Genomic DNA, 25,996 nt, shown 5'->3' with positions numbered 1-25,996 from the left:
GACGGTTGTTTCTCACTCACCTAACAGTCTGGGTAGTGACCCAGGGCTGGGTCTGGGCTCACAGAGTCAGGGACTCAGGTCTTCCTGGGGTTTTTGTGCCCTGTATGTGGCTTCCCAAGTTCACCTCATGGTCCACAATGGGGCTTCTGCTCCAGCCACTGAATCCACATTCGGGCCATCAGGAAGAGGAAGACGGAAGGGGCATGACCCCTCTCTTTAACCACACTTTCTGGAAGTTTCACTTAGCATCTCCCGTTGACCATATCTTGGTCACATGACCACATGTGGCCGCATAGGAGGCTGGGAAATGTAGTCCTTATTCTGAGTCGATTACCATGAAAGAAGGTGGAAAGGATGTGATGGGTGCGGGGAGGTGCACTGCAGCCAGATGGGTGTGAGGGGTCTGCTGGGCAAAGAGAGGCGGTCGGTCCCACCGAGCTGTGCCTGGGAGGGGGATCACCTCGACTCAAAAGAGGACTGCATGGACCCCTGAGCTTTCTAGGGCTCCCCACGTCCCAGCCTGCTTCTACCCTGAAGGGCACAGCAGGGACAACCCTCGGTCGTCCATGCACTGGCTACACCTTCGCTGATCGGATTCCAGCTCACACGGGGGAAACGTCCACGCCTGGGGACAGGCCAGGTTTCTGCTTCAGCCGGCCTTAGGCCTTTTTGGTCCAATGTGTTCTGTTTCTTAGAAGGAGAAGCCTCCTGCTGGCACCCCCTGTAGACCTGAGAGTCCCGCCCCGACACGAGCGGGCAAGCGTTTAGTGTCCCTCCGTCTTCAGCGAGTGCAGCGTGTTCCGAGGACAGAGACGGGCAGCCAGGCCGGGGAAGGGCTGTCGTGTGTGGAGCCCGCATCCACCCTGCCGCTCTGCAGAGAAGCTGTCGTCACCGGTCGGGGACCATCGTAGCTCTGCGTCACACTCTGAAAGAGGAATCTGCTGGACAACCGAGACATCGTGCCACAGGGGCAGGGAGGGCAGGGTGGTGGGAAAAGATGCGCCAGGCGAATGTAGAGGAGGCGGCTGGAACCTTGTGGGTGCCACACAGCACACACTAGAGGTGGGAAGCGTTCTCGCGTTTGAAGACGGTGGTGCGTGGGGACCGGCTCTCGTCGCTCACAAGGGCCTACTGTGTGCGCCTCTCCCCAGCTCCGTGCTCAGTGACGCCCCTCACGTAGGGGGCTTGAAATTGATAGTGGTGGGAGTATTTACACCGCAGAGACCGGCCCACACTCCAAATAAGGTATCTCCCCACCTCGAGAGCTCCCCACTGGATACAGAGTTTCCTTATTTCATGACAAAAAGGGACAAGCAAACGATCAGCTGTAACAATCCCGGAGCTCAATACCCTTCACGACACAGCCTCAAACATGCATAAAATAAACACAGACAGAATTACGGGGAGAAATGGACACAGTCCCAGACTAGCGGGGGCGTCACACGCTCCCCTCCAGAACACTGAGCCGGAGCCGACGCAGTCAGTAAGGAGGCTCCTGCCAGCGGCACAGCAGGAGAGCCAGACGGAGCCCAGGCTGTCAGTCCCCAGGGCTGTCCCCCTCCCTGCAAGCTGGGGGTCCCCTCCAGGACAGGCCCTGTTCTCCCAAGGTGTAGTGCTCAGATGTGGCCACCAGGAGGCAATGTGTCCCACAGAGGCTCAAGCTCCGGGGGGCCGGCTGATGGCCCAGGGTGACCAGCCCCATACCCACGGTGGGCTGCTGCCCTCACCTAGGCACCTAGGAGGGCATTCAGAGCCGGGCCCACAGACAGCCCTGCACAGTCCTTACCTGTGCTCACTGCAAGCCCCACAGCTCCCTGGCTGCCCGGCCACACTAGGGTTCTGGTCTAGGGGGGCTCCTGCGCCTGGAGCCTGAGAGAAGGAGCCATCTTTACCCCAGACAGCGCTGGGGGTCTCATTCAGGGGTCAGAAAAGCAATCTCCCAGAGGCCAGTGGGGAACATGATGGGGCAAAGTGGCAGGGTGAGGACTGTGACCCTCTAGACAAAACGGGCTGGTCAGTGTGTCTGGCCGGGTCACGGGCCCAGAGGGGCCAGCAGGTCCCAGCTATTCAGGAGAAGCTTGGGAATCTGGGTTTTTATAGGAAACCTCCAGCGCAACACATGCAAAGATGCAGGGCACAGCTTGGATCATGGGGGTGTCTCCCCACCCTACTCCCCAGGTGGCCAGAGTGGGACCTGGAGGGTTTGGTTGACCCAGCTGGGCATCTGGCTGGTACTTGTGGGGTCTCTGCATCAGGCTGAGCCCCTACTACCAGTTTTTCTCCGTCCTTCCCTCCCAACTCCCTTGATGAGGAGAGGGGACCTGCACCTCAAGCCGTCTCCCAAGAGGATGTTCCTCTGAAGCTCCATCCGTCTCCTGGCTGGACGGTGGCAGGACCTGCAGCTGTGGGCGTGGTTCCCATGATGGCTGCCCTCGGCACCAGGCTGGCCCCGCGTGGGCTCCGCCGCAGGGAGCAACCAGCTCCATCCTCCGCGTTTGTTTGCTTCATAAATAATGTTTGAAACCACACGGAGTGAAGTGGGAGCTCCCAGGCCCAGGTGTCTGCATCCGGGCCTGGGGGCCTGGCATGAAGGTGCCCCCACCTGCTGTGTGTGCGCCGGGCAGGGACACTCACCCGCAATCCTGGGAACACCTTGCCCAGACGCCACAGCCCGGGGCTGTGTCTGCCCACCCTCGGGGTGTGGGGTCAGAGGAGGGGGTGCCCACCTGCCTCTCAGGAAGACTCCCCCCCGCAGCCCCTCCAGTGATAAAACGCTCGGTCTTCATGAAAGCATGGGGGTAGGTGATGTGGTTTGGGGTTTTTTGAGGGCTCTTATTGGAAAAACAAAATCTTGGCGGTGTAAATCCTGCCCTCAAAAGCTGTTCTGAAAACTTCCCTGGCCTGTGAGTTGCTCGGGCCTGACATCCTTTGGCTGTGTCCCACCTCGGTTTTCTCATCTCTACAGAGGGCAGCAGCGTTTCCCGCTCCTCTGAGACAACACACATAAGCGCTCAGCATGCGGTCTGTGCCCCACCCCACACATGCTCCAGGCCCCACTCAGAGGCAACTGGGGCCAGGTCCCGGTCGCGGCAGGAAGCCACCTTCCTGGGGTCAGGCGTTGGCAGGTAGTGTGTGCTGTTATATAGTGTCCCTCTTTCTCAACTCCCTGGAGGGGTGTCCTCCCCAGCCCGTCCCCCTGTTCCACCCTGGGCTTCTGCTCAGTCAGAGGGCGGCCTGCAGAGGCCTCGCTCCGCCCTGGAAGTCCAGCCAGCAGGTGGGGGCGGAGGGCTGGCGGGGCCAGAAGAAAGCATCTCAGGGCCGGCCCAGGCGTGTCCAGGCCCTGCATGGGCAGGGGGCGAGTCCTCCACAGCCGAGGCCTGGAGGCTTGAGAAGGGTTGCAGAACTGAAGGCAGCCGCTCGCGCCCAGGAGTCCACTGTGACTTCCATTTGCACCGTGGGTATCTTCAAAGTGCACAAAAGTAGACAGTAATAATATGCAGGGACATTTACAAACTTCCCTGCAACTGACGCTGCGGGGGTCAGAGTCCCTGCTTCCCAGATGGGGAAACTGAGTCTGGGCTAGAAGAGATGAGCCCAGAATGGTAGAGCAGGTCAGCAGCAGTGCCCTGTCACGGCGTCCCCAGCTGTGCCCTCTGGCCCTGGGGGGAGACGGGGTGGCCCATCCAGCTCTGCCAGACCACACTTGGGCCCCATCCATGACAAATCCTACAAGGCTGACCCACAGCCAGGCCCAGCCCTCCAGCCACCACCCCTTGTCCAAAGTTCAGGGTGACCGTGCTGCCCGCTTGGCTTGGGACCATTTTGCAACAGTTGCTTGTCATTGAGTGCAGGGTCAGGAGAGGTCTGGGCCACCCTGGACGTGGCCCTGGGGCTGCAGTGACGGCTGTGTCCCCTGCCCGTGCACCCCACGTCTAGACTTCCTCCCCGCCCTGGACCCCCGCACCGCTCCAGGGAAGCCTCGTGCTGGCAAGGCCAGCCTTCCTCCAGCAGGCCCAGGGGAGTGAGCGATGGTCTCTGTCCCCACGGTGGGAACTGAGAATGGTGGCAGCTCATGGCAGGCCAGTGCCCAGGCTACCTCCTCCCAGACACCCTCCTGGAAGGAAGGACAGCTTGCGTAGGAGCACCCCGTCACAGCCAGCCTCATGGCTGCCTCGCCCCTTCCAGCACGTGTCTCCTTCCTGGACCCTGAGCCCCTCGAGGGCAGGGGCTGGGTGGTAGTTGTCTCTGGGTCTCCCAGCAGTGCTTTGCATACAGTAGGTGCTCAGTAAATGTACAGGACAAACTGGCATCAAGACAGTCGGACAGCCTCGGTGCAACAAGAACGCAATTGTTTGTTTGATCGTATTAACGATGTCGGCACGGCTGCTGCCGTCCCTCCACTGCAGCTGGCGTTGCTGTATTGCTGACTAATTTCAACACTGCTTCCTTTGATCCCAAGGGAGGAGGTCTTGTCTTACATCAGCACCTATCCCGATTCTTTGCACACCCAGAGGTATGTGTACTTTTTTCCGGGTCTCCTCTGGGCCTCTCCTCTGGGCATCTTTTGCCTGCATGTGGACAAAATGCCCTAGACCCAGGGTCACACTCAGCTCTCTGGTCTGGCTCCCTCACTGGCTTGCTGTGTGGCCTGAGGCAAGCTGGCTGCCCTCTCTGGGCCTGGTGACCCCAACAGTCAAATGGAAGCAGGCATCCCTGCCCCGGGGAGCTGGATGGCAGGAGCGGGAAAGCCAGAGGCTCAGGGCATCACGCCAAGCCACAGAGGGATGCGGGAGTTCTGGAGGGCAGGAGGCAGACTGCTCAGGAGCCAGACTCTGGGGGCTAGCCCCAACTTTCTGACCAGCCTCTGAAGGCAGTGAGCACCCCTTCCCTGGGGGTGAACAAGCTGAGGCTGGACAGGCAGGTGCGTGCTGAGGCCCTGTCGTCTCACCAAGAGCCTCAGAAGGCCACGGTCCAGCCACGGCTGCCGCTTAGCCAGCCCCGTCTGACCCCTGCCCCAGCCGTGCTGAGCTCATCTCAGGCGGGGGAGAGGTGAGGGCTGAGCAAGCAGGCTGCACCGGTTCCCCACAGGCAGCACCCTGGACCCCTTGTTGAGAGATGATGAAGTGAGGTCACTGCCTCATCACCTGGGGTTCATGGGGTCTCAGGGCTCATGGCTGCTCTGCTGCCCTTGGAGCCCGCTTGGCTGCTGCCCGGCTGGCCTGGTGCCCAGAAGCCCCAGTGGTGGGCGGTGCCTCCTGCCGGGCGGTGGGCGGTGACGGGGGCTGGCCCAGCCGGGGGTGGGGCAGGGGCGGCCTGTTCCGCTCAGCCACTGCTGCTCGGGAAGGAAGGACGTGACGGCAGGGCTACAGCCACGGGGCGGGCACTGGCAGGCCTCTAGGGCCGAGGGGTGCTGTGGCCGCTGGAGGTACACCCCTAGGGAGGGACAGGGCCTGGGCCCTCCTCTGGGGGCGGGGTTGTGACAAGTCGGGAGCTGGCCAGGACTTCTGTCTGCCTCTGGCACTGGGTGGGTGGGACCGCGGTGGGTGGCGGGGGTCTGGGGACCCTCCCTGCCATCCTCACTGGGTGAAGGCTGTGCCGGCTCCTTCCTGGGTGAATCCCTTCATCCTACAGCCCGTGGGAGGGCTCCTCTGGGCTCCCCCTTTTGAGCTTAGATTCTGTTGCTGCTCCAGCCCCCCTGCCGTCTGTCTGACCCCAAGCCCTGGACTGTCCTGTGCCCTCACCCCTGGCCAGGAACCGGCCCCCTGCTGACTCAGGGGTGGGAGAGGGTGGGAGGGGCAGGAGAGCAGGTTAATGTTGAAGCAGCTGCTTCTGGCGGCCGGGCGGGATGGGGCACGTGGCAGCTCCGGGGCCAGCAGCGTTGGCGCAGGACGGAGGCCGGGCCGGAGGCGGAGCGGCTGTGCTGGGCAGCGGGGGCAGATGCCCGGCCTTGACCATGCCTGGCAACCACATGACACCAACTTTCCACGTAGGACGCCACTCCTGGGGGCTCCAGGAAGAGTAAGGAGCTTCACGGACAGAAAGTAAGTTCAGACACAGGCCGAGGGGTGCGCCTCCTGGTGCCCAGGGGTGGCTCTGTGGCAAAGGGTGACAGAGGGGACTGAGACGCCCTGCCCCAGCCTCCAGCGCCCCTGCTCCCTCTGCCCCCACTCCCGAGAGAGTCACTGTTGGGGGGCGGGCAGCCCTGACAGCCTGAGAGCGGGCCCCTCACCCCACCCCCCACCGGTGGGGGCAGGACAGGTATGGCGGTGGGTCTCCCCCCAGCCTCCCCTCCCTGAACCAGGCCCCTCGACGTCTGCGGACCCACTGGGAGGGTAGGAGAGGGCAGGAGCCTGCAGGCTTCGGCTGCACACAGGCCTGGCCTTGCACCCCAGCTTGGCCGCGTAGCTGGCCTTTGATCTTGGTCACCTTAGCCGGCCTCCACCTGCCTCGGTCTTCCTCCTGTAAGGTGGGGACCACAGCCATGTTGACTTGCACACATTTCACAATTGTCGAACGGGGCGTGCAGCAAGCTCGGCATGTGGCTCGTACTCAGACGTGGAAGCTGCCTTTCCTCGTTAATTAGCTGATTGATATCAATCATGGCTATTAGCATAGGTGGCACTGCCTACTTCAGCACCTCGGGTCACGGCCAAAGCTCTCTAGCTTTTTCTGTGCATCCCAGGAGTGGGCCCGGGGGGTCCTCTGAGGCCTCCTTTCCGCCCCATGTTCCCTGCACTCCCAGGGGATGCCTCTCTGACACCTTCTCTCCTTCGAAGGTGGGCTCCCTGTCACCTTCTGATTGTAATTGAGGTTTTTCTGGCTGGGGAGGTCTGGGAGGGCTTCCTGTAGGAGGAGGGATGCGAGGTGAGCCCTGAAGGCCACCGGGAGGACACTGAGGAGGAGGAGGCAGGAGGGGAGGGAGGCTTTGGGGCCAATGAGGCAGAACAACTCTGGGGCTGAGTTCCCTGGGAGAAGGGTGTCCCTGTCTCAGGGCCACCTGCCACCCACCTTCGGGCGCCTCCTCCACCGTGAGCAATTCCGTCCCCTCCTCCTGCCCATCGCCTGTGTGTCCAGGTGACTCCCTCCCCGCATGACAGCCCCGCCTCTGTGCCCTCTGGGGGCTGCCCCCTCCCTCCGTCCCCCACCCCCAACCCCAGGTCCATCACCATCAGACCTGCGGGGCCCAGACCCACCCTCGGGAAGTGTCTTGAGTCCCGATGGGCACAGGCCCCTCCCTGCTCCAGCCTCTTCCTCGTTCTCTTAGGTCGTCTCTCTGGGTCCTGTGTCCCCGTGAGACCCGAGCTCCTTCCTGCCCTGGGTTCTTAGGCCCCTCCCCTCCTCCCTGCTCTTCTGCACCCAGTAACCCCACTTTCACCCACCTCGTGTCGGCCTCTCCGCTCCACCACCCCTTGTGCCCCTGACACCCCTGCAGAGCTCCTATGAGCTGTCACAGCCCGTTCACCGTCAGTGTCGGTTCACACTCTGGCCCCGTACGTGGAGACCTAGACCGAGAGAGAGGCAGAGCCCTCCAGGTGGGTTGGTGGTGGGTGCAAGAAGCAAGGAAAGTTATTTACACTCTTATCTCGGGTGCCGCGAGATGGGTGGGTCTCACCCTCGCCCGCTGGAATCTTAGTCTATACCGAGGGCTTCCCCGGGGTTCTGTTGCATCTCCCGTCCAGATGCTCTCAACAGCACCTTACTCTCTCGAGGCTGCGTCCTTGAGGCTGCTCCCACTGTGGGAACAGCAGGCAGAGCGTCCATTCCAAGGATGGGGAGGGCCAGCAGCCTCCGATTGCCCGGATCCAGCTCAGGGGTTAACCTGCTGTCTCGTCCTCTCGATGACCCCCTCCAACAGCCCGCTCCCTGGGCTGGCCGGGCCCTCCTGCCTCCCAGTGGTCTCCCGGGCCCAGCCAGAGCCCGATGTGTGCGAGGCCCTTAGTATGCACGTGCTAGATGAAGGTGTGAGCACACACATGCCAGGGGAGACGGCAGGAGGGGTCCTGGAGGGTGACAGCGTGGGGGGCGCTGTCCCCTGGGCTCTCATGTGCCACATCCCCTCCACCCCCAGCCAGCCCTGACTCTCTCCCCAGCTCCCTGTCATGCTGATGCCCGGAGTTCCCATGGCCTCGCTGAGCCGAGCCCTGTGTGTGGCGGCCACACGCCCTCGCTGGAGCCCTGCCTGCAGCCTGGGGCTGCGCCCCCTGACCAGCGGGGCTGTCCCCACAACCGAGAAGAGTGTGCCATACCAGCGGACCCTGAAACAGGCTCAGGTGGCCCAAGGCCCCACCCGGCCCCTGCCCAGCATGGCCAATGTGGTGGTCATCGGTGGGGGCAGCTTGGGTTGCCAGACCCTGTACCACCTGGCCAAGCTGGGCGTGAGCGGGGCAGTGCTGCTGGAGCGGGAGCGACTGACCTCCGGGACCACCTGGCACACAGCAGGTAGGGGCTAGGGTGCAGGCGGGGGCCCGGAGGGACCGGACTCAGCAAGGGGTCAGTTCTGTGTTGACAACCACAGGCCTGTTAGAGGCGGCTGAGCTGGAGGGGGAAGGACACGGAGAAAAGATGTGGGGTCAGTCTGAAGGTGGACAGACTGGGGGGCCCTGCTTGCCCCCTAAGTCTGAGAGCTGAGAGGAGGGAGAAGATGCCGCCCGTGGGACCCTGGAGGGCAAAGCTGAGCCCAGAGCTGGGAGCCCAGGCAGCTCTCTGTTTGAAGGGCAGAAGGCCCTTCCACAGACAAAGCCACCAGGGATGAGGGGGTCCCGCGGGCGTAGAGGATGGACAGGGAGGGGCCATTAGGAGTGATGCTGAGGGTCTCCTGTGTCCTCTATGGCACCAGATGCGCCCATGATTCTTGTCCTCCTAGCTAACCAGTGGGCATGTATTAAGCACCTATTGTGTGCCTGTCTCGAGGGCAACCAACTGCTGCCTTAACCCTGTGTCCGTTTCTGCGGGGTAATCACTCCCACTTTGGCTGATCTCATGCTACCAGCGAGAGGCTGCCAAGCTCGGAGTTGGGACGGGGTCCAGGCGTCACTTACATTGAGAGTGGACACGGCCGGCCCCGCACACCACCCTTCTGCCTTCCCACTGCCCATGTCAGCGGGGCCTGCACGGCCTCACCCTCGCCGTCACTCAGCCTCACCCCTGGCCTCACGCTCCCCAGACTCTGCTGCTGAGGGAGCCGTTCTGTTTGTGAAGAGCTTGTATTTGGGCTGGGTGGTCCTGGGTTGGGGTCTCAGCCCTGTCGTCATCTGCTCATCAACCTCTCGGGGGGCACCCCCGGCCTGCAGAGAAAGCCCTGGGCCTGCTGCCTGATATTCAGGAGCCGAGGCCTGGTGGAAGAAAGGGGGTTGGCACCGCCCCACTGGGGACTGACAGTGCCTCGCCCCTCCCTGCCAGGCCTGTTGTGGCAGCTGCGGCCCAGCGACGTGGAGGTGGAGCTTCTGGCCCACACGAGGCGCGTGGTGAGCCATGACCTGGAGGAGGAGACGGGGCTGCACACGGGCTGGATCCAGAATGGGGGCCTGTTCATCGCATCCAACCGGCAGCGTCTGGATGAGTACAAGAGGCTCATGTCGGTGGGTGTCCTCTGCAGGTGTGGAGGGCTCAAGTCATGGGGATGCCCGCCTGCTGCCGGGTTGGGGCTCCTGTTGGTGGGTGCCATCCCTGCCGGGGGCGGGCGAGGCAGCATGGCACAGGGAAGGGGCCCCGACAGAGCCGGGTTCAGACCCTGGTGCTGCCCTTGCTGCCTGGGCCACCTGGGACAAGTGAAGTCGCCTCTCTGAGCCCCTGCATTCTCATCTTTAAAATGGGGCCGTATCGCCGAGCAGAGTGCGCTGAGCCCCGCAGCCAGGAGAATCCCAATAAACGGGTGTTATTATTACCATCACTCGTGGTGCTCTCGGGAGACCGGGTGAACACCGAGACGGCACCCAGCAGGCAGCCAGCACCCTTCTCCCGGCCCCACCGACAGCTTCGGGAACACGGCTGTAGGGGGACGAGGGAGAAAGCCATATGCTGTGGAAGGCCCTGTACTGGGGAGGGGGGGCTTGCTTCCTAAGCCAGAGCAGCCAGGTGCGGACCATAAATTCCAGGGCGTGGGTGAGATAGGTTCCTCCAGCAATTCAGCTCTTATTGAGCACCGACTGAATACCTGCTCAGGGCCCAGGGAGCAGAGCTGGCTGTGCGGCTAGCAGAGGCTCACTGTCGCTGAGGTCCCCTGGGGGCCAGGCCGGAAGCAGGGGCAGCCGGTTTCACTAGAAGGAGCCTGGGTCTCTGGGGTTGGGAGGTGGCCCCATTCTGCCTCCTCCTCTCCCTCACCCCATCCTCATCCTCCCCCTGTGCCCACTCATCAGCTGGGATAAAGGCTCCTGACAAGCCTCCAGCACCAGCCTCTAGCTCAAGTTCCCACTGTGGAGGAGTCTTTGCCACTTTCCAGTCACAGTTTTCAGACAGAGAATCTGATTGGCTCAGCCCTAGTTGGGCGGAGCCTGTCCTGATGGGCGTGCCTGGGGACACTTGATTGGCTGCCCTTGGGCCAATCAAATGTGATGGGAGTGGAGTCTGGCACGGGAGCCTGGGGCCAGGACCCTGCAGGCCTCGCGAGCTGGGCTGACCTGGGAACCTGATCCCAAGCCCAAAATATTAGACGTGTGGGGGTTATTTTTATTTATTTTATATAATACGTACCAGGGACTGGTGGAGGCCCTTTAGGGGTTTCAGCCACATGGGCCATTATGGCTCCCATTGTGCAGGGCGGTTGAGCAGCTTGCCCCAGGCCATAGGGCTAGTGTCAGAGGTGGATGGGGAAAGTGGGACGGCCCAGAGCCTGCTTCCACCCATTGCCCTGAGCTCCTCATCCTTATGAGAAGCCGGCTCAAGGGACAGGGGCTGCAGGGGTATGGTGACCGACTCAGGCTTCCTGAGGAGGCAGAGTCGAAGCTGACCCTCGGGGGCCCAGCCAGGGAGGAGAGCGGCCGGAGGAGGTCTGACCCCCGAGGACTCAGTAGCTTTCCTCTGGGTCCCCCTAGTTGGGCAAGGCCTACGGCGTGGAGTCCCACGTGCTGAGCCCGGCGGAGACCAAGGCACTGTATCCGCTGATGAATGTGGATGACCTCTACGGGACGCTGTACGTGCCACAGGACGGCACCATGGACCCCGCGGGCACCTGTACCACTCTCGCCAGGGCCGCCACTGCCCGGGGAGCACAGGTACCGCAGGCCACCGTACCCTGCTCTCAGCCCACCCCTCCTGCCTAAGAACCCCGAGAGCAGAAGGCAAGATGATGAGTGCCATTCTCTCTGCTGTGTGACCTTGGGACCTCTCTGAGGCTGCTGATTGACTCCTTCGAAGGCAGGCTGTGCCTCAGTTCTGTCCACGGGTGTCAGCTCTCCTTCCTTCCCCCGAGGTCCCGGCCCTGCTGGACCAGGGAATCCTCCCAGAATCTCTTTTTGGAATTTTTATCTTCTTTTGTCTCAAATATACACTTAGTTGTAGAAAAAATTAAGAAAGATAAATAAGCAGAAAAGAAGAAATGAAAATCACCCAGAAGAAGGTGATTGATGCCATTTTAGTTTTACTCCAAATATTTTGCCATCAAGGTATTTATGGGGACGAAATGGAGCCGAACTGGACTATGTGACCTTTTTACCAAAGGGCTGACCGCAAACATCTGTTAGTCACACGAGCCTTGCTTTTTCTTTTGTCACTTTATGAAAAGAGCCACTCTACTTGGGGACAGGTTCTCAAGTCACAGAACACGTGGATTTAGTGTCTGGCGCTGTGGTCACCCCATTTCCCCGATATGTCACAGGAAGCCGGCCCTCGCAGAAGCAGAGGTCCCAAGTCCCTCCCAGGATGGGGGCGGCAAGAGGGTGGGTGGTCAGCGCCCTCAGAGTGCACATGGCTTTGGATCAGCTCCTCTCGTTCCCAGGTCATCGAGAACTGCCCAGTGACCGGCATCCGTGTGCGGACAGATGACTTCGGGGTGCGGCGGGTGGCAGCTGTGGAGACAGAGCACGGCTCCATCCAGACGCCCTGTGTGGTCAATTGTGCAGGTGGGAATGGCGTTCCTCCTGGCTCCGGAGTGGCCATGCTGGCTGCTCCCTAAATCAGGCCTTTCTTTGGGGAGGGGGCCGGCTGTGGCCTGGGGGGATCGCTGCCAGGGCAGATGAGCAGAGGCGCCCTATGCCCACCTGGCTGGTAGCGCCCACCAGGGGCCAGCAGAACTGAGCTGTCCATGCTTTGCCTGCAGGAGTGTGGGCGGGTGCTGTGGGCCGGATGGCAGGAGTCAAGGTCCCGCTGGTGGCCATGCACCATGCCTATGTTGTCACCGAGCGCATTGAAGGGATCCAGGTTAGTCGATGGCCCCAGGCAGCCTGCCAGGCTGTGGGAGACTGGCTGTGGGGTTGGGCAGGGACCTGCTCTGAACCCCAGCTCTTACAGGTGGCATGACCCTCCTGGGTTCCCTCAGTCTCAGTCGCCTCATCTGTGAAGTGGGCATCACACTGCGTGATTCGGGTGGTATGAGACTTAAATGAGGTGGTGTGGGTGTAACCCCCATGGTGCCAACCCCCTCGGCCTTCGGGGCACAGCTTCTCATTGACGTCCTAGCCACAGCCCATGCCTGTCCTGCATGGTGCAGTCAGTCCTGCTTTTTGCCATGCCCTGTGCCCCAGGCATTTCCGGGAACCCCCAAATGTTTGCGTGCTCCCCAATAAGCCCTGGTTCCAGTCTCATAGGGCACTGATTCTGGCCCCAAGAACCTCCTGGGGGCCTTAGAGACACCTCTGCCAAGAGAGGTGGAGGGTTGGGGTGCACCTGCTGGCACCTGGGCTTCGTGCCTCCTGCTCTCTCTCCTCTCCTCCGCTTATCTCCTCTCTCCTGTGGTGGCGGCTGGTAGCTTCCTGCCACCTTGTCATGGACCACTCCTCTCTCCCTCCCTCCCTCCCTCCCTCCCTCCCTCCATCCATCATCCAACCGTCCCTTCCTCACCCCTCCATCTATCCATCCATTCCTTTTCCCATTTACCCTCTATCCCCCCACCCATCTGTCCCTCCCTCATCTGTCCCTCCCTCCATCCGTTCATCCCTCCGTCTCTCCATCACGGTCTCCACCCTTTCATCTCCCCTTTCACCATTCCTCCGTCTCCATCCACTCATTAAGCCATCTAGCCACTATCCCACCTAACCCCTCCTCCCCACCCCTCTCTCCATCCAACCTTGACTGGATAAGCTCTGTGTCCGGGTCCTGTTCTAGCAACCCGGCCTGTCACAGACCTAGTTCTCATCCGGGTGAGCTGGGGGAGGGTACAGACGCGTGAATATGCTTATTTATTCCAAAACAGGCAGCAGAGGGCTCTGTGGGGCGAGCACAGGGGCCGTAGGCTCCCGGCCTATGGACCAGGGGAGGCTCCCTGGTGGAGGCCGTGTCTGAGGATCTTCTGCAGGGTTGGAGGGGTGGCAGGGAAGGGGCGTGGTGGAGAAGGGAGCTGCACGGAGCTGGCAGCTGGGGACCTGCAGACAGTTCAGAGAGGAGGTCAGAGGGTGGGGTGGGGAGATTGAGACCTGACTGCCCTTGTTTAGGGTTGAACCCCAGCAAAGAGGGTCCTGGGAGCCTCATCCCTACTTGGCTTCCCTCTGGTCACTGGTGGACCACAGTGGTGGAGGGCGTGGGAAGCTGAGGTGGAGGCTGGGTCCCCACCCCTGCCCCTCCCCCGTGACGCAGGATTTCCCGCATTGGTGAGTGGGTTCAATGTGGTCCAGCACATGCCTCCTGAGGGCTGCCGTGGGCCATGGGCTGGGGAACCGAGAGCAGTCACACTGTTGGCGGGAGGACTCCCTGGCCCTGGTTCTGTGGGGAGAGCCCCCATGTGGCCGCCAGGGGTCGCCCTCGGGCCGCCGTGGGCTCAGGAGGGCTGGGCTAAAGCTGGGGACAGACTGGGGGGTAGCGCAGGGCCCTGTCCTGGGGGTTGCTGTGGGCAGGGGGACCCCAGGGCATCCGCAGAGTCTCCGTGCCCTGATTGCTCCTAAGGCCTGACTGAGGCACCCGTCAGGGAGGAACCAGGGCGGGGTCGGCCAGGGCCCTCTCCGTGCGTTCAGGGTGAGAGCCAGGCTGGGGTCGTTCATGTTATCCTCAAACACGCTGCCACCCAGGGACCCGCTGTGCCTCTGGGAGCTCGAGGCTGCGCTGGTGCACCGGGAACGGGCCACCAGCCCAAAGAGCTCGGAGATCTGGGGTGGGGCAGAGTTCCACACACTCCCCTCCAGCCCATTGGCCATGTGGGGGGCTCTGGGAGGCCTGCCCTTCCTGAGGCCGCACCTGCACAGTCTGAATCTGGGAGGGGAGCTGGCCTCTGACCCTGACCTCCCACTGGCGTGGCCTGACCCCTTGGTGGGTCAGAGAACCAGCTCCTTCGTGCCAAGGTGGGTCCTGGGGACAGGGGCTTTGGGGCATGCGCTAGGAGGTCCCCGCCACCTGGGCCTGTCCTGGGGGCGCGTGCTCCTGCCCACCCCATTCATGTCTGCTCAGGCAGGCCCCTGGGCTCGACAGTCTTGCCCTGCAGGACCACATCTGCCCAGACCCAGGCCTCATGGCGCCAGGGGCCTGTGTGGCCACCTGAGCCAAGAGCTCTTCATCCTCTCGGGTGGGCAGAGGGCTGTGCTCTCCCAGGGACCCCCAGTTCTAAGGAGCTGTCCCAGTCCTGGGTCCTAGCCCAGCGAGCGCTGCCCCCCGCTCCTCTGTGACCTCTGGGCCTGGCTCTGCGTCCTTCAAATCGGTGAACCCGAGTGCTCTCGGATGGTCTGGCAGCCCCACCGACCTCCCCTGACTTTTGTAGAGGCTGCTCTGCCTGGCACAGAGCGGTGGGGAGGAGCCAGGCTCGGGGTCTGCAACTTGACTCTTCCATTCCCCAGCCCAGGCAAGTCAGGGTGCCGCTCTGAGCCTCAGTTTCGTTTTCTGCAGAATGGGTAATAATTGTACCTACTGCATAGGGCTGTGCTGAGGGAGGCAGCAAGTGATGGAGTTACAGGGCCAAGTGTGGGGCCTGTCACCGAGCAGGGGCTCATTAGGTGGTGGATGTGGTGATGGTGACCGTGACCAAGGGGCACGGGTGGTCCAGCTAGCTGGTGCTTTGGAGGAAAGGACCAGGGAGGCTGGAGCCACAGGATGCCTTCCTGGAGGAAGTGGCCAACAGGATTTGGATTGGGTGGAGGGCAGGGGAAGCAGGTGGAAGGGAATGGGTGGAGGTCAGGAGGCCTGGACGTCAGTGGGAACGGGCTCATACCTGTAGGGTGGGCTTCTGCATGGAGAGGGCAGGGAGGGCACCCTCTGGGCACCTTGGGGCTGAGCTGAGGCTGTGCTGGGTGCTCCGAGGCAGCGGGGGCCTTCCAAGGGCAGGGAGATGGGGACACTAATCCCGCTGGAACAAAAGTCAGGGCTTCCCCGGCCACCAGGTGTCCCCACCGTCCTGCTCTCTGGCGCTCCAGAGGTCGGTTTGGTTTGTTTTCGGAGTAGCAGTGACGATAGAGGTAACGAGGGCACCGTTGTTGTTTCTGAAGTGCTCAGTTACCAGAGCCGACAACAGCGCCTGTGTACCTCCTGCCGGCCGCCCCGCAGTGCACACACTCTTATTCCAGACCTACGGAGGAGCGGGACAGCCGGGAGACAGGGGGAGAGGGACGTCCACGGAGCATCTCCTCAAAGATGGGGGGGGTGGCATCTCCAGGGCAGGGTAAATAGAGAGGCCGTTCCTCCTGGGCTGGGGACCTCAGAGGAGGTGGCTTCCCCACTCCGGCTGGTTTCTAAATTGATTTTGTTTTGTTTGTTTATTTGTTTGTTGGGTAAATCAGTAGTCAGTGTTTGCAATATAATGTCTATGTAAATATTCTTAACTCCTGAGCAAATAGTGTTCCACTTTTTGTGTTTCCTAGAGTTGTTAATAGTTTTTTTTCAGTTACTCAGTTTTCTATGTAACTGTCATCTATCTATCTATCATCTTTCTATCATCTATCTATCTATCATCTATCGTGTGTCTATCATCTATTTATCTATCTACCTATCATCCATCTATCATCTATCTATCTTCTATCTATCATCTGTCTATCTATCATCTATCTGTCATCTATCTATCTATCATCTGTCTATCATCTATTTATCTATCTACTTATCATCTATCTATCTATCTAACATTATCTTCATCCATCATCACTCTCCATTTCCCACCCCACCCCCAGCCTCAGATGATCACTAATCTGATTTCTGTCTCTATGGATTTTCCTATTCCAGACATTTAATAAAATGGAATCGTACCTTTGTGACCTTTCATGTCTGCCTTCTTTCACTCAGCCTGATGTTTTCAAGGTTCATCCGTGTGGTACACGTGTCAGAATTTCGTTCCTTTTTGTGGCTGAACGACATTCTACTGTATACCACGCAATAGGTATCTGTTCATCTGCTGATGGGCGTTTGAGTGTTTCCACGTCTGGGTTATTATAAATGACACCGCTGTGAAGTTCATGTACAAGTTCTCGTGTGGGCCTGTGTTTTCGTTTCTCTTGGGCAGATGCCATGGAGTGGAATTGCTGGGTCACGTGGAAACTCTGCTCCTTTTTGAGGAACTGTCAGGCTGTTTTCCAAAGCAGCTGCATCATTTTACCACCAGCAGTGCAGGAGGGTTCTGACTTCTCCACATCCTCAGCAACACTTGTTGCCTGTCTTTGTGGTTCCAGCCATCCTAGTGGGTGTGAAGTGATACCTTGTAGTCTTGACTTGCATTTCCCTAACGACTAACGATGCTGAGCATCATTCATGTGCTCGTTGGCCATTTGTGTATCTTCTTTGGAGAAATGTTTATTCAGATACTGCGCTCATTTTTAAATTGGGTTGTTTGTCTTTTTATCGAGTTATGAGTTCTTCATACATTCTGGATACAAGTCCATAATCAGACATATGATTTGCAAATATTTCCTCCCATTCTGCGGGTTGTCTTGTCACTTTTTGGATGGTGTCGTTGGCAGCATAAAAGATCCTAATCTTGATGAAGTACAACTTATGTCTTTTTTCTTTTGTCCCTTGTGCTTATGGTGTCATATTTCAGACGGTGTTTTCCTAACCCAGGGCCACAGAGATTTATTCCCATATTTTCTCCTCAGAATTTTATAGTTTTAGCTCTTACGCTTCAGTCTGTGAGCATTTTGACGACATTTGTGTGGGTGTGAGGAAGGGCTCCACTTCATTCTTCCGCGTGTGGATGTCCAGTGGTCCCAGCTCCATCTGTTGATTGTTATTTCCTCTGTTGAGTTGCCTGGTGCCCTCGTCGAAAGTCAATTGGCCGTAAACCTGAGGGTTTATGTCTGGACTCTCAGTTCTACTCCATTGATCTGTGTGTCCATCCTTAGGTCATACCTCTCCCTCTTGACCACAGGAGCTTCATAGTAAGTGTTGAAGTCAGGAAATTGGAGTCTTCTGGCTTTGTTCTTCTTTTTCAAGATTGTTTGGAATATTCTGGGTCCCTTGCATTTCCGTGTGAATTTTAGGATCAGCTTGTTGATTTCCACCAAGAAGCCAGCTGAGGATTCGGTGGAGATCGTGCTGAGTCTGCAGATCAGTTAGAGGCGCATTGTCACCTCAACGGCAGCAATTCTTCCTTTCACAGACACGGGGTGTCTTTCCATTTATTTAGGTCTTCTTTAATTCCCTTCAAAAATATTTTCTACCTTTTAGAGTACAAGTTTTGCACTTCTTTTGTTAAATTTATTCATAAGCATTTAATTATTTTTGATAGTGTTGTGAATGGAATTGTTTTCCGAATTTCGTTTTCGATTGTTCATTGCTAGAGTATAGAAATACAATAGTTTTTTGTTTGTTATATATTCACCTTGTATTCTGCAACTTTGTTGATCTATTTCATTAGTCCTAGTAGCTTTTAGGTGTTTCCCCAGGATTTTCTGTATGCAGGATCGTGTCATCTGCAAACAGGGACAGTTTTACTTATTCTCCAATCTGGATGCCTAATTTTATTACTTCTTCTTGACTAACTGTTGCTGTGGCCAAGACCCCCAGCACAGTGTTGAGTAGAAGGGTTAGAGTGGACACCCTTCTCTTGTGCCTCATCTTAGGGTGAAAGCCACCAGGAAGTGTGTGTTAGCTGTGGGTTTTTCTTAGATGCCCTTCATCAGGGGAGTCCCTGCTGTTCTCAGATTGCTGACTGTTTTTATCATAAAAGGTGTTTATTCTGTCTAAGGCTTTTTCTGCATCGACTGAAATGACTAGTGGTTTTCATCCTTTGCTCTGTTGATACGGTGTGTTACATAGACTGATTTTCAGATGTTAAACCAACCTTGCATTCCTGGGATAAATCCCACTTGTTCGTGGTATATAATCCTTTTCGTATGTTGTTGGATTCACTTTGCTGGTATTTTGTTGAAGATACTTGCATCTATATTCATAACCGTCACATTCCCCCCCCCCGCAAACATTTCCATGAATCTGTCAAACACCCATCAATAATGTTTTCTGCACCCTCATACACACAGAGAAATCGCATGAAGTCTGTAAATGCCCTTCCCCTCCCCAGAGGACTCCTCCCACTGCCTTCTGATCTTCTCCATTTTGGACCAATTGCCTCTCGGCATCTGCTTGCCTGTTACCCTGGGACCTCCCTCCTGCCTCTTCTGTTTGGACCTGCTGCTCTCTGGATCCACGGCAGGTTCCTTGTAGATTACATAGAAGGGAGACATGAGAAGTAAATGTTTTTGTGTCCGTGAATGTCTGAAAAACTCTTTATTCTTTCTTTACACTTGATTGATGGATTGACTGGGTCTAGAATTCTGCATTTAAAATCATTGTCCATCAGAATTTTGAAGACTTTGCTCCAGGTCTTCCAGCCTTCAGGGGTGCTGCTCCTGTATTTGGGACCCCCCCATTCACCTGACATTCTGACGTTTCACCCCAACATGGCCTCCGTGCAGGGCTGGCCCGTTCACAGGGCTCAGTGGGCACTTGTGGGCCTTTCAATACAGAGATTCTCAGTTTTCAATCTGAGAAGTTGTCTTGGGTTATGGCTCTGACATTTCCTTCAGCTCCATGTTCTCCGTTTTCTCCTTCTGGACCCCCCTAAGGTGGATGTTGGACCTTCAGGATTGATCTTCTGATTTTCTTATTTTTTCCTTTCCTGATTTCTATTTCTTCATCTTTTGGGGGCTAATATCTGGAAGATGGTCTTGGCCTTATCCCATCCTTCTGTTGCATTTTAGTTTTGATGATCATCTCTCATTTGAAGGCGTCTGTCTTGGCCTGGGCTTGTCCCTTCTCCGTGACCTTGCTTTATGGACCCCGGCTTCTCATGTCCCTGAAGTTCTTGTGGAGGCGCCATTTTAAAACAGAGTTTCCCCAGGCTGACTGGAAGATTGAAGAGGGAAGATGGGAGAGCCTCTTGCAGGGGGTTGAGGGGCGAGCCCCCCTCTTTGGTGAGGGGCCCCGGTGTCAGCATCTGGAGCCAGCCACGGGCCACTCAGTGTCCCCACAGAAGAGCCTCCAGTCTGCTGTCAAGGGGGCTGGTAGCCCACCCCTCCCCTCCCCTGAGCCTGCAGCTCTGGGATCGGCTTCTCCAGAGACAGACCTCAGGGCTCCTGCAGGGCGGGGCCAGGCCCTGGGCTGCACACGGTGGGCATGGATGGGATCTGGGTGCAACTGCTTTGAAGAGACCCTAGCCCATCTTCCTGTTCACATGCACGCATGCACACACACTGTCTCACACACGTGCACACATGCATGTGCACACACACACACATGCATGCATGCACACGCGCATACACACCTCCTGCAGAGGGGCCTGGGGCTGCCACAGGCTTGGCCTCTGCAGATTGGAGCGGACAGAGGGTAGGAAACTGGCCTGCCTTGTTCAGTCTCCCTCCTGGAAACCCAAGCTAGGGCAGGCCCTCCTCTGTGCCTCCACTCCCCAGGGAGGGTTGAGATCCCCTCTCTGTGGCCATCACTTTCTGTTCTCCTGTCTTTGTGGGTTATACTTTTTCTTCCCTCCCTCCTCCATTCCCCCTCTTTCTTCCATCTTTGCTGCCCTTTCATGGGGTTTGAAGAACGAGAGACTTAAGTGGGGGTGGTTCATCCACAGTGTGAGCCCAGGTCCACTCTGTCCTCAGGATCTTATGATGAGGAGGTGCTGTGGTTCCCCTGTGGGCCTGAGACCCCTGGGGGAGGTACAGGGCCCACCATCCCACCTGGCTGACCCGAGGCCTTCCTGCTCTGCCCTCTAGAACATGCCCAACGTCCGCGACCACGACGCCTCCGTCTACCTCCGCCTCCAGGGGGACGCCTTGTCTGTGGGCGGCTATGAGGCCAACCCCATCTTCTGGGAGGAGGTGAGACACTGAGCGGTCGAGGGAGGGGCTCGGGGCTGCATCTCCGCATGGGGAGCCCTCTTCCAGAGAGCCCCCCCTCCTGAAGCTCCTCAGGTGCACACCAGAGCAGTGGCAGGTCCCCTGGCCCCACAAGGGTCAGGCCCACTTTTCTCTGACCCTGAAGAACCTGGTACCCGGGTAGATCCCAACCTGGGCAGGTGGAAGGCTTGCCTCAAAACCTCAACTGTTAGAGACTGCAAACATGTGAAATAATGACCTTAGAAAATCATAAAAACTTTTAAGTTGTCTGTCCGTCAGCAAACGATCCTGTGCCCCCCATGGCTGCAGCAGCCCCTCTCCCCCAGGCCTGGGCTGCTCTCTGTAGGCCCAGTGGCCCCGTCGCCCCCATTACATGTGCGTGGCCCACCCTCATCCTTACATTTATGTATTTAGTCCACAAATTGAGTGACTAAATGACAGCTTGGACCAGATACTATTTTACTTTCTGGGGGAAGAGGGAGACTAAGATAAAAGTCCCTGTTGCAGGAAGGCTATATTTTGGTGGGGAGACATACAATAAACAAACAAACAAGTAATGCAATTTTGGATGGTGATCTGTGCACTTTATGAAGTTAGCAGGTTAAGGTTAAGCCTAGGGAGACCGGAGTGGAAGGATGTCTTTCCGACTGTGGTCAGACAGACTTCCCTGTGGAGGTGACATCTGTGCAGAACCCTGCAGAGAACTAGGTGGGCAAGGAGCTGCCCCAGGTGGAGGTGAAGGCCCTGAGGTCAGATCAAGCTTGCCTTTCTCGAAGAACTGAAGGGAGGTCAGCTGGCCATGGGTCGGTGGTAGACATGGGCAGGACCAATTCAGGTAGGGCTTCATGAGCCACAGAGAGTCACAGGGAGCCATGGGAGGCTGGAGAGCAAGAGTGTGATCCGATCTGGGAGACTGGGGCAGCGAAGGAGGGTGGGCAGACAGGGCAGCCAGGTAGAGGCCGTGGCAACAATCAAGGGCAGAGCAGGTGGGGCCCAGGCAGGGAAGGAGGACAGGCAGGCCCCGCAGATGGGTTGGTGACAGGAGAGAAACTGAGGGGACCTAAGGGGTCCAGCCCAGCCCAGTCACTCACCTAGCCCCGGGAGGCTGGCCAGGCTCCCACCTGGCCCCCTCTGCTCCAACTGGGCAGCTGTCCCAGGACACGTGCCCCCGCCCTGCCCCCAGGTGTCCGACAAGTTTGCCTTCGGCCTCTTTGACCTGGACTGGGACGTGTTCACCCAGCACATCGAAGGCGCCATCAACCGGGTCCCCGTGCTGGAGAAGACGGGGGTCAAGTCCACGGTCTGTGGCCCGGGTGAGTGGGGAGGCCTGGAAGCTGGGGGTGGGCATCCTTGGTCCTTCGGGCTGTCTCCTGAGGCTGCCCTGTGCCAGTCCATCCCCAGGCCGTCCCCACGCTCTCTCGTCACATGGTTCCCACAGCCCTGGGTGTCAGCACTGCTTTTAGTCCTCTCTGCAGACAAGAGGCCGGAGCTGTGAGGGCAGAAATTTGCACACGGGCATGTGGCCAGGCTTCTTCCCACCCCAGTGCCAGCCCCTTCTGACGTCCCAGTCTGGGCTCTTCATCCCCGCTCGACCCCTCCCTGGAACGTGGTGTTGACATCTGTAAAACGGGATGGTGAGCCCCACCCAGCGTCTGGGAGGCCGAGCGAGGAGGGGGGCCAGGCCCTTTCCCGGGGCCATTCCCACAGGGCTGGAGACCCCCAGTGCCCGGTCCAGCCTCAGCCCCGACTCCCTGCTTCCCAGAGAGCTCCGCCCTGGCCGGCACCCCGGGCCGTCAGCCTCACCCTGCTCTCTGGCCTCGGCAGTCAGCGCTGGCAGGGCTGGATACCCGCTCGGTTTGGAAGGGTCCTGCGGCCCACCTCGTCTCCTTCCTCCGGGAGAGCTGAGCTGAGCTGACGCAGGCTGGAGCAGCAAGCGGGGCTGTGAGCAAGGTCGCAGTGCCCACGGTGGGGTCTGCCGAGCGCAGCCCCTGACTGCCTGCTGTGGTTGGCACTTGGTGGGTCCTGCACAGGCTGGGGGAGGCCAGGACCCACGGAGCTGAAGGGTTTGCCCGAGGCCAGCAGCTCACTCCTGCAGGGCCCGGGCCAGGCTTTGGGAGTTCCAAGATGAGCGACAGATCCACATGAGTCACTCACAGCTCAGCAGGGAGAGATGACCGCTCAGTGACTCCATGCCCCGGACAGAGCCGTCCTGGGGGTGCCTAGGGAGCTATGGGGACCCCAGAGTGGGTGAGGCTGATGCAGGCTGAGTGGGTTGTCTGAGCTGGGTCTCAAAGGCTGTGTGCAGGTGGAGAAGATTCCAGAATAAGATTCAAGGCCAAGGTGCACCATGAGCAGAGATGTGGTGCAGAGGAGCCTGCACAGGGCCCCCTTGGTTCCTCTGCCTCTGCCGAGCGCTGGCCCTGCCCGTGCGGAGGGCGAGTGAGGAGCACGGCCCGCCGGAGGCTGGGCAGGCCTCGCGTGGTGCGAGCTCGAGGAGGTAGGCTGCCGGGCAGCGGAGGCAGCCTGTTCCAGGGCGATGGCGTGGATGGGAGAGGCTGCTGGCCTGGGGTCCTGGCAAAGGGTGGTCTCTGGAAGGTAGGAGGGGCTCACCCTGGCCTCAGAGCCAGGTGGTCTCAGCTGGGGGGCTCTGCCTGTGGTTAGGCCTAGAAGCTACCAGATACCCAGCACCCATATCGTCGTCATCTGCCTTTCATTCCACGTTGACTGGCACCTCCTCTGGCAGAGGCAGCACACGGTCAGGTGGGGCAGACCGGGGTGGTCTGTCTGCTGCAGCCCAGGGGCTGGGTGCTCTGATGGGAAGTACAAGGGTGGTGGGCGCAGGAGGGTGGGCTGTCCAGAGGAGGGACAGCCATGCCGAGCCGTGAAGGGGGAGTGGGCACTGAGCGGGGCTGCAGGAGGAGTGTCTGAGCAGGGGGAGCGGGCCAAGTGCAGGCCAGAGACACGCCCCATGCATCATGGTTCCAGCAGAATCGTACCGGTGTCCCCCTTCCTTCCTGGCTCACACAGGGCCTCTCTAACCCTCAACAAAGGCAGGAAACGGGTGGGCTGAGCCTGCCCCCTCAGGGCTGTGGAGACAGCTCAGGCGAGGCAGTGTTGCCTGAAGAGGATACTTTGTATCCCAGGCTCTGAGTTGGAGCCTGGCTGGGCCCTGATTGGCCCAGTGGCCCAGGCTGCTGAGCCCCCTTGGGCGTCCGTGTCCTCCTCTGTGAAATGGGCAACAGAGCACCTGTGAGCAGGGGCAGAGCGAGGACGAGGGGTCGCGGGTGAGGGGCGGGGCACAGTCCAGGCCAGCGGACTGCAGAGTCCCCTGAGCGAAGTGGACGGCCGGAGGCCAGCAGGTGGAGTGCCCTCCAAAGGTCATGCAGCAAATGGGGATGGGGCCAGGACAGGAGGGAGGGTCCTGATGCCTAGCAGCTGTGGCCTGCTGGGGGGCCAGCCTGGCGTCCACACAGGCGCAGGCCGGGCTGCTTTCACCTGTTCAGTGCATAAAGAAGCCTGTGGCTTCCCCAGGAGAGACAGGTGGGGACAGGGGCCCACTGTAGTGGGCAGGTGGGAGGCCAGCCTAGTGCAGGACGCCCACTCCCCACGGCTCCCCTGGGCCTGCGTGGGACTGGCAGTGAGAGGGAGAGGCCTGGAAGGATCCTAGGGGCAGGCATCACCCGGGAGCATCCTCGTTGCCATTAGACTGGGGTCCTCGCCCCCAGGAAGGCCTGTCTGTGGGGACACATGCGTGTGAGGACATCTCGTGCCTGGTTTCCTGGCCGTGGGGGAGGATTGGTGGGGAAACCAGCATCTCTCCGTGCCGGGGAGGACAGGTGCGGTCGACGGCCTTTGGCCTCTGGGACAGCAGGGACGTCCCAGGCCCCCTTGACTTTGGGGCAGCTGGGGCAGGCAGAGCGCTCACTCCAGAGTCAGGTGGTCAGAGCCAGGGTCGGGCCCCTGCCCATGCTGCCTGGGGGGCCCGTGCACCCCACATGCACCCTCATGTTGCTCGATCGTGAGTCACTTGTCAAACATCCAAGAGACCCTTGTCTCCCGAAACGCTCCTGCTGCTGGCTCTCTGCTCGAGTCCCCGCGAGGCTGTTCAGAACGTCCTGTCCACCTGCCAGGCCGGCCAGAAACGCTTCCAGGCACCCAAGGGCTCAGAGGGCGGTCCCGCACGCACCTGTGGCCTCCCCCTCCTTTCCTGCCGGGGCGGCTCCTTCTCCATCACCTCCTCCGAGCCACCCTGGCTTCTCGCCTCCCCACCCGACGGTCTCCCCGCCTCCCTGCTCGCTCCTTGTAGCCCGATCTTCACGCATGTATTGGCGGCTCTGCCCTCCTGACGCCTCCGCTGGAGGACCACCAAGGGTACCCCCCTCCTCTCTGTCCTGCCTCCTCCCCCTGCCTGCAGCCACCGGGCACTCTCTGCCCCCAGGAGGCCCAACTTCTTGGAAGCCCCCCCGGTCCCCCAGGGCTGGTGGCCTCCTTTCGCTCAGGTGCTGAGGGTCAGAGACCAGGGTCGGGTGGTCACCGCAGGGAACAGGACCCAGCTTGTCACCAGCACGTGTGGGAGAAGAGCTCGGGCCGGGAGCCAGGCAGCCAGCCGTCCTGCTCCAGGGGTCACTGGCAGGGCAACCAGGGATAAATGAGGCCCAGTGTCACACGGGGTCCTCTTCCCCACCCTGGGTACCGATGGTGCCAGCCAGAGAGGGTTGTTAGGAGCAGCCAGCACTCCAGTCACTCACAACCCCTGTCCCATCGTATTTTCTTCCCAGACCCTCTTTTCTGCTTATTTACCTCTTTGCTCTCTGTCTCGCTCACTCTCCCATCAGCTCCCCACCTGGGGGACTTGTCTTGTTCAGAGCTGCCTCCCACGGCGGAGCCCTCGGCGCAGACGGATGGGCTGCAAGTGTCTGTAGACAGACTAACTCCAGCCCTGTGGAGTAAGAGCCGTGACCTGGAGTTTACAGATGAGGAAACTAAGGCTCAGAGAGGCGAAGTCACTTGCCCAAGGTCACACAGCTAGGAAGGGGTAAAGCAAGGTTGGAACCTAGGACTGTGACTGCAAAGTCCAGCTCTTTAAAATTATGCCCGAGAGTCCCTCTCTCTCCACGTCCTGGCCTCTGCCCATGGCCTGCTGGCAGCAGACAGAAGCAGGAGGCTCAGTCCCCTCTCCCAAAGCACTTATGATAATTTATTCATTCAACAAACATTGATCAAGCACCTACTGGGCCCAGTTTGCTGGGCCCTGTGCTAGGCCTCGGGACACAGCCGTGAGTGAAGCCCAGTCCCTGGCCTCAGTGCGGGAAGGTGGTGCAGGGAGGGGGAGCCACACACTGTGCTGGGGGCCAGCAAAAGGCCCCTCATCAGCAGGAGGATGGTGATAGCCAGGAGACAAACCTGGAGCCCGCAAGGCAGGCCCCAGCTCAGGTCAGGTAGTTCTGGAGGTAAATGCCAAGGAGCTCAGGGGAAGGTGGCAAAAGCAATCAGGGAGGCTCCCTGGAGGAAGTGGCCTTGAGCTGGGGGCCCTAAGGTTGGTGAGGGTCTGGATGAAGGAGGCACCTGCAGACCCCCACCTCAATTACTGCCTCTCCGGAGAC

At 59.4% G+C, this 25,996-nt stretch overlaps 1 protein-coding gene across 4 annotated transcripts in view; it reads left to right on the top strand.

Moving 5' to 3' along the window:
* Positions 1–5,288: 5,288 nt before the first annotated feature.
* The window catches only part of SARDH (sarcosine dehydrogenase), a 68,044-nt gene continuing 47,336 nt past the window's right edge, over positions 5,289–25,996 (top strand). Inside the window, exons 1-9 of one of the 4 annotated variants that reach the window (XM_014736130.3) lie at positions 5,289–5,425; positions 5,991–6,041; positions 8,091–8,439; positions 9,400–9,578; positions 11,031–11,210; positions 11,933–12,056; positions 12,254–12,354; positions 20,271–20,375; positions 21,577–21,706. In XM_014736130.3, the coding sequence (XP_014591616.2) occupies positions 8,100–8,439; positions 9,400–9,578; positions 11,031–11,210; positions 11,933–12,056; positions 12,254–12,354; positions 20,271–20,375; positions 21,577–21,706 (1,159 nt within the window). In that variant the 5' untranslated portion in view covers positions 5,289–5,425; positions 5,991–6,041; positions 8,091–8,099. Of the gene's footprint in view, positions 5,611–5,990; positions 6,042–8,068; positions 8,440–9,399; positions 9,579–11,030; positions 11,211–11,932; positions 12,057–12,253; positions 12,355–20,270; positions 20,376–21,576; positions 21,707–25,996 lie in introns of all 4 variants that reach the window. The other 3 variants (XM_023629265.2, XM_001498978.6, XM_070252006.1) reach the window with 3 other exon arrangements.

Source organism: Equus caballus, chromosome 25 (genome assembly GCF_041296265.1).
Source record: "Equus caballus isolate H_3958 breed thoroughbred chromosome 25, TB-T2T, whole genome shotgun sequence".
Lineage (NCBI taxonomy): Eukaryota > Metazoa > Chordata > Mammalia > Perissodactyla > Equidae > Equus > Equus caballus.
The sequence above is the reverse complement of the archived record's forward strand: the minus strand, read 5'-3'. Positions and strand labels throughout refer to the sequence as shown.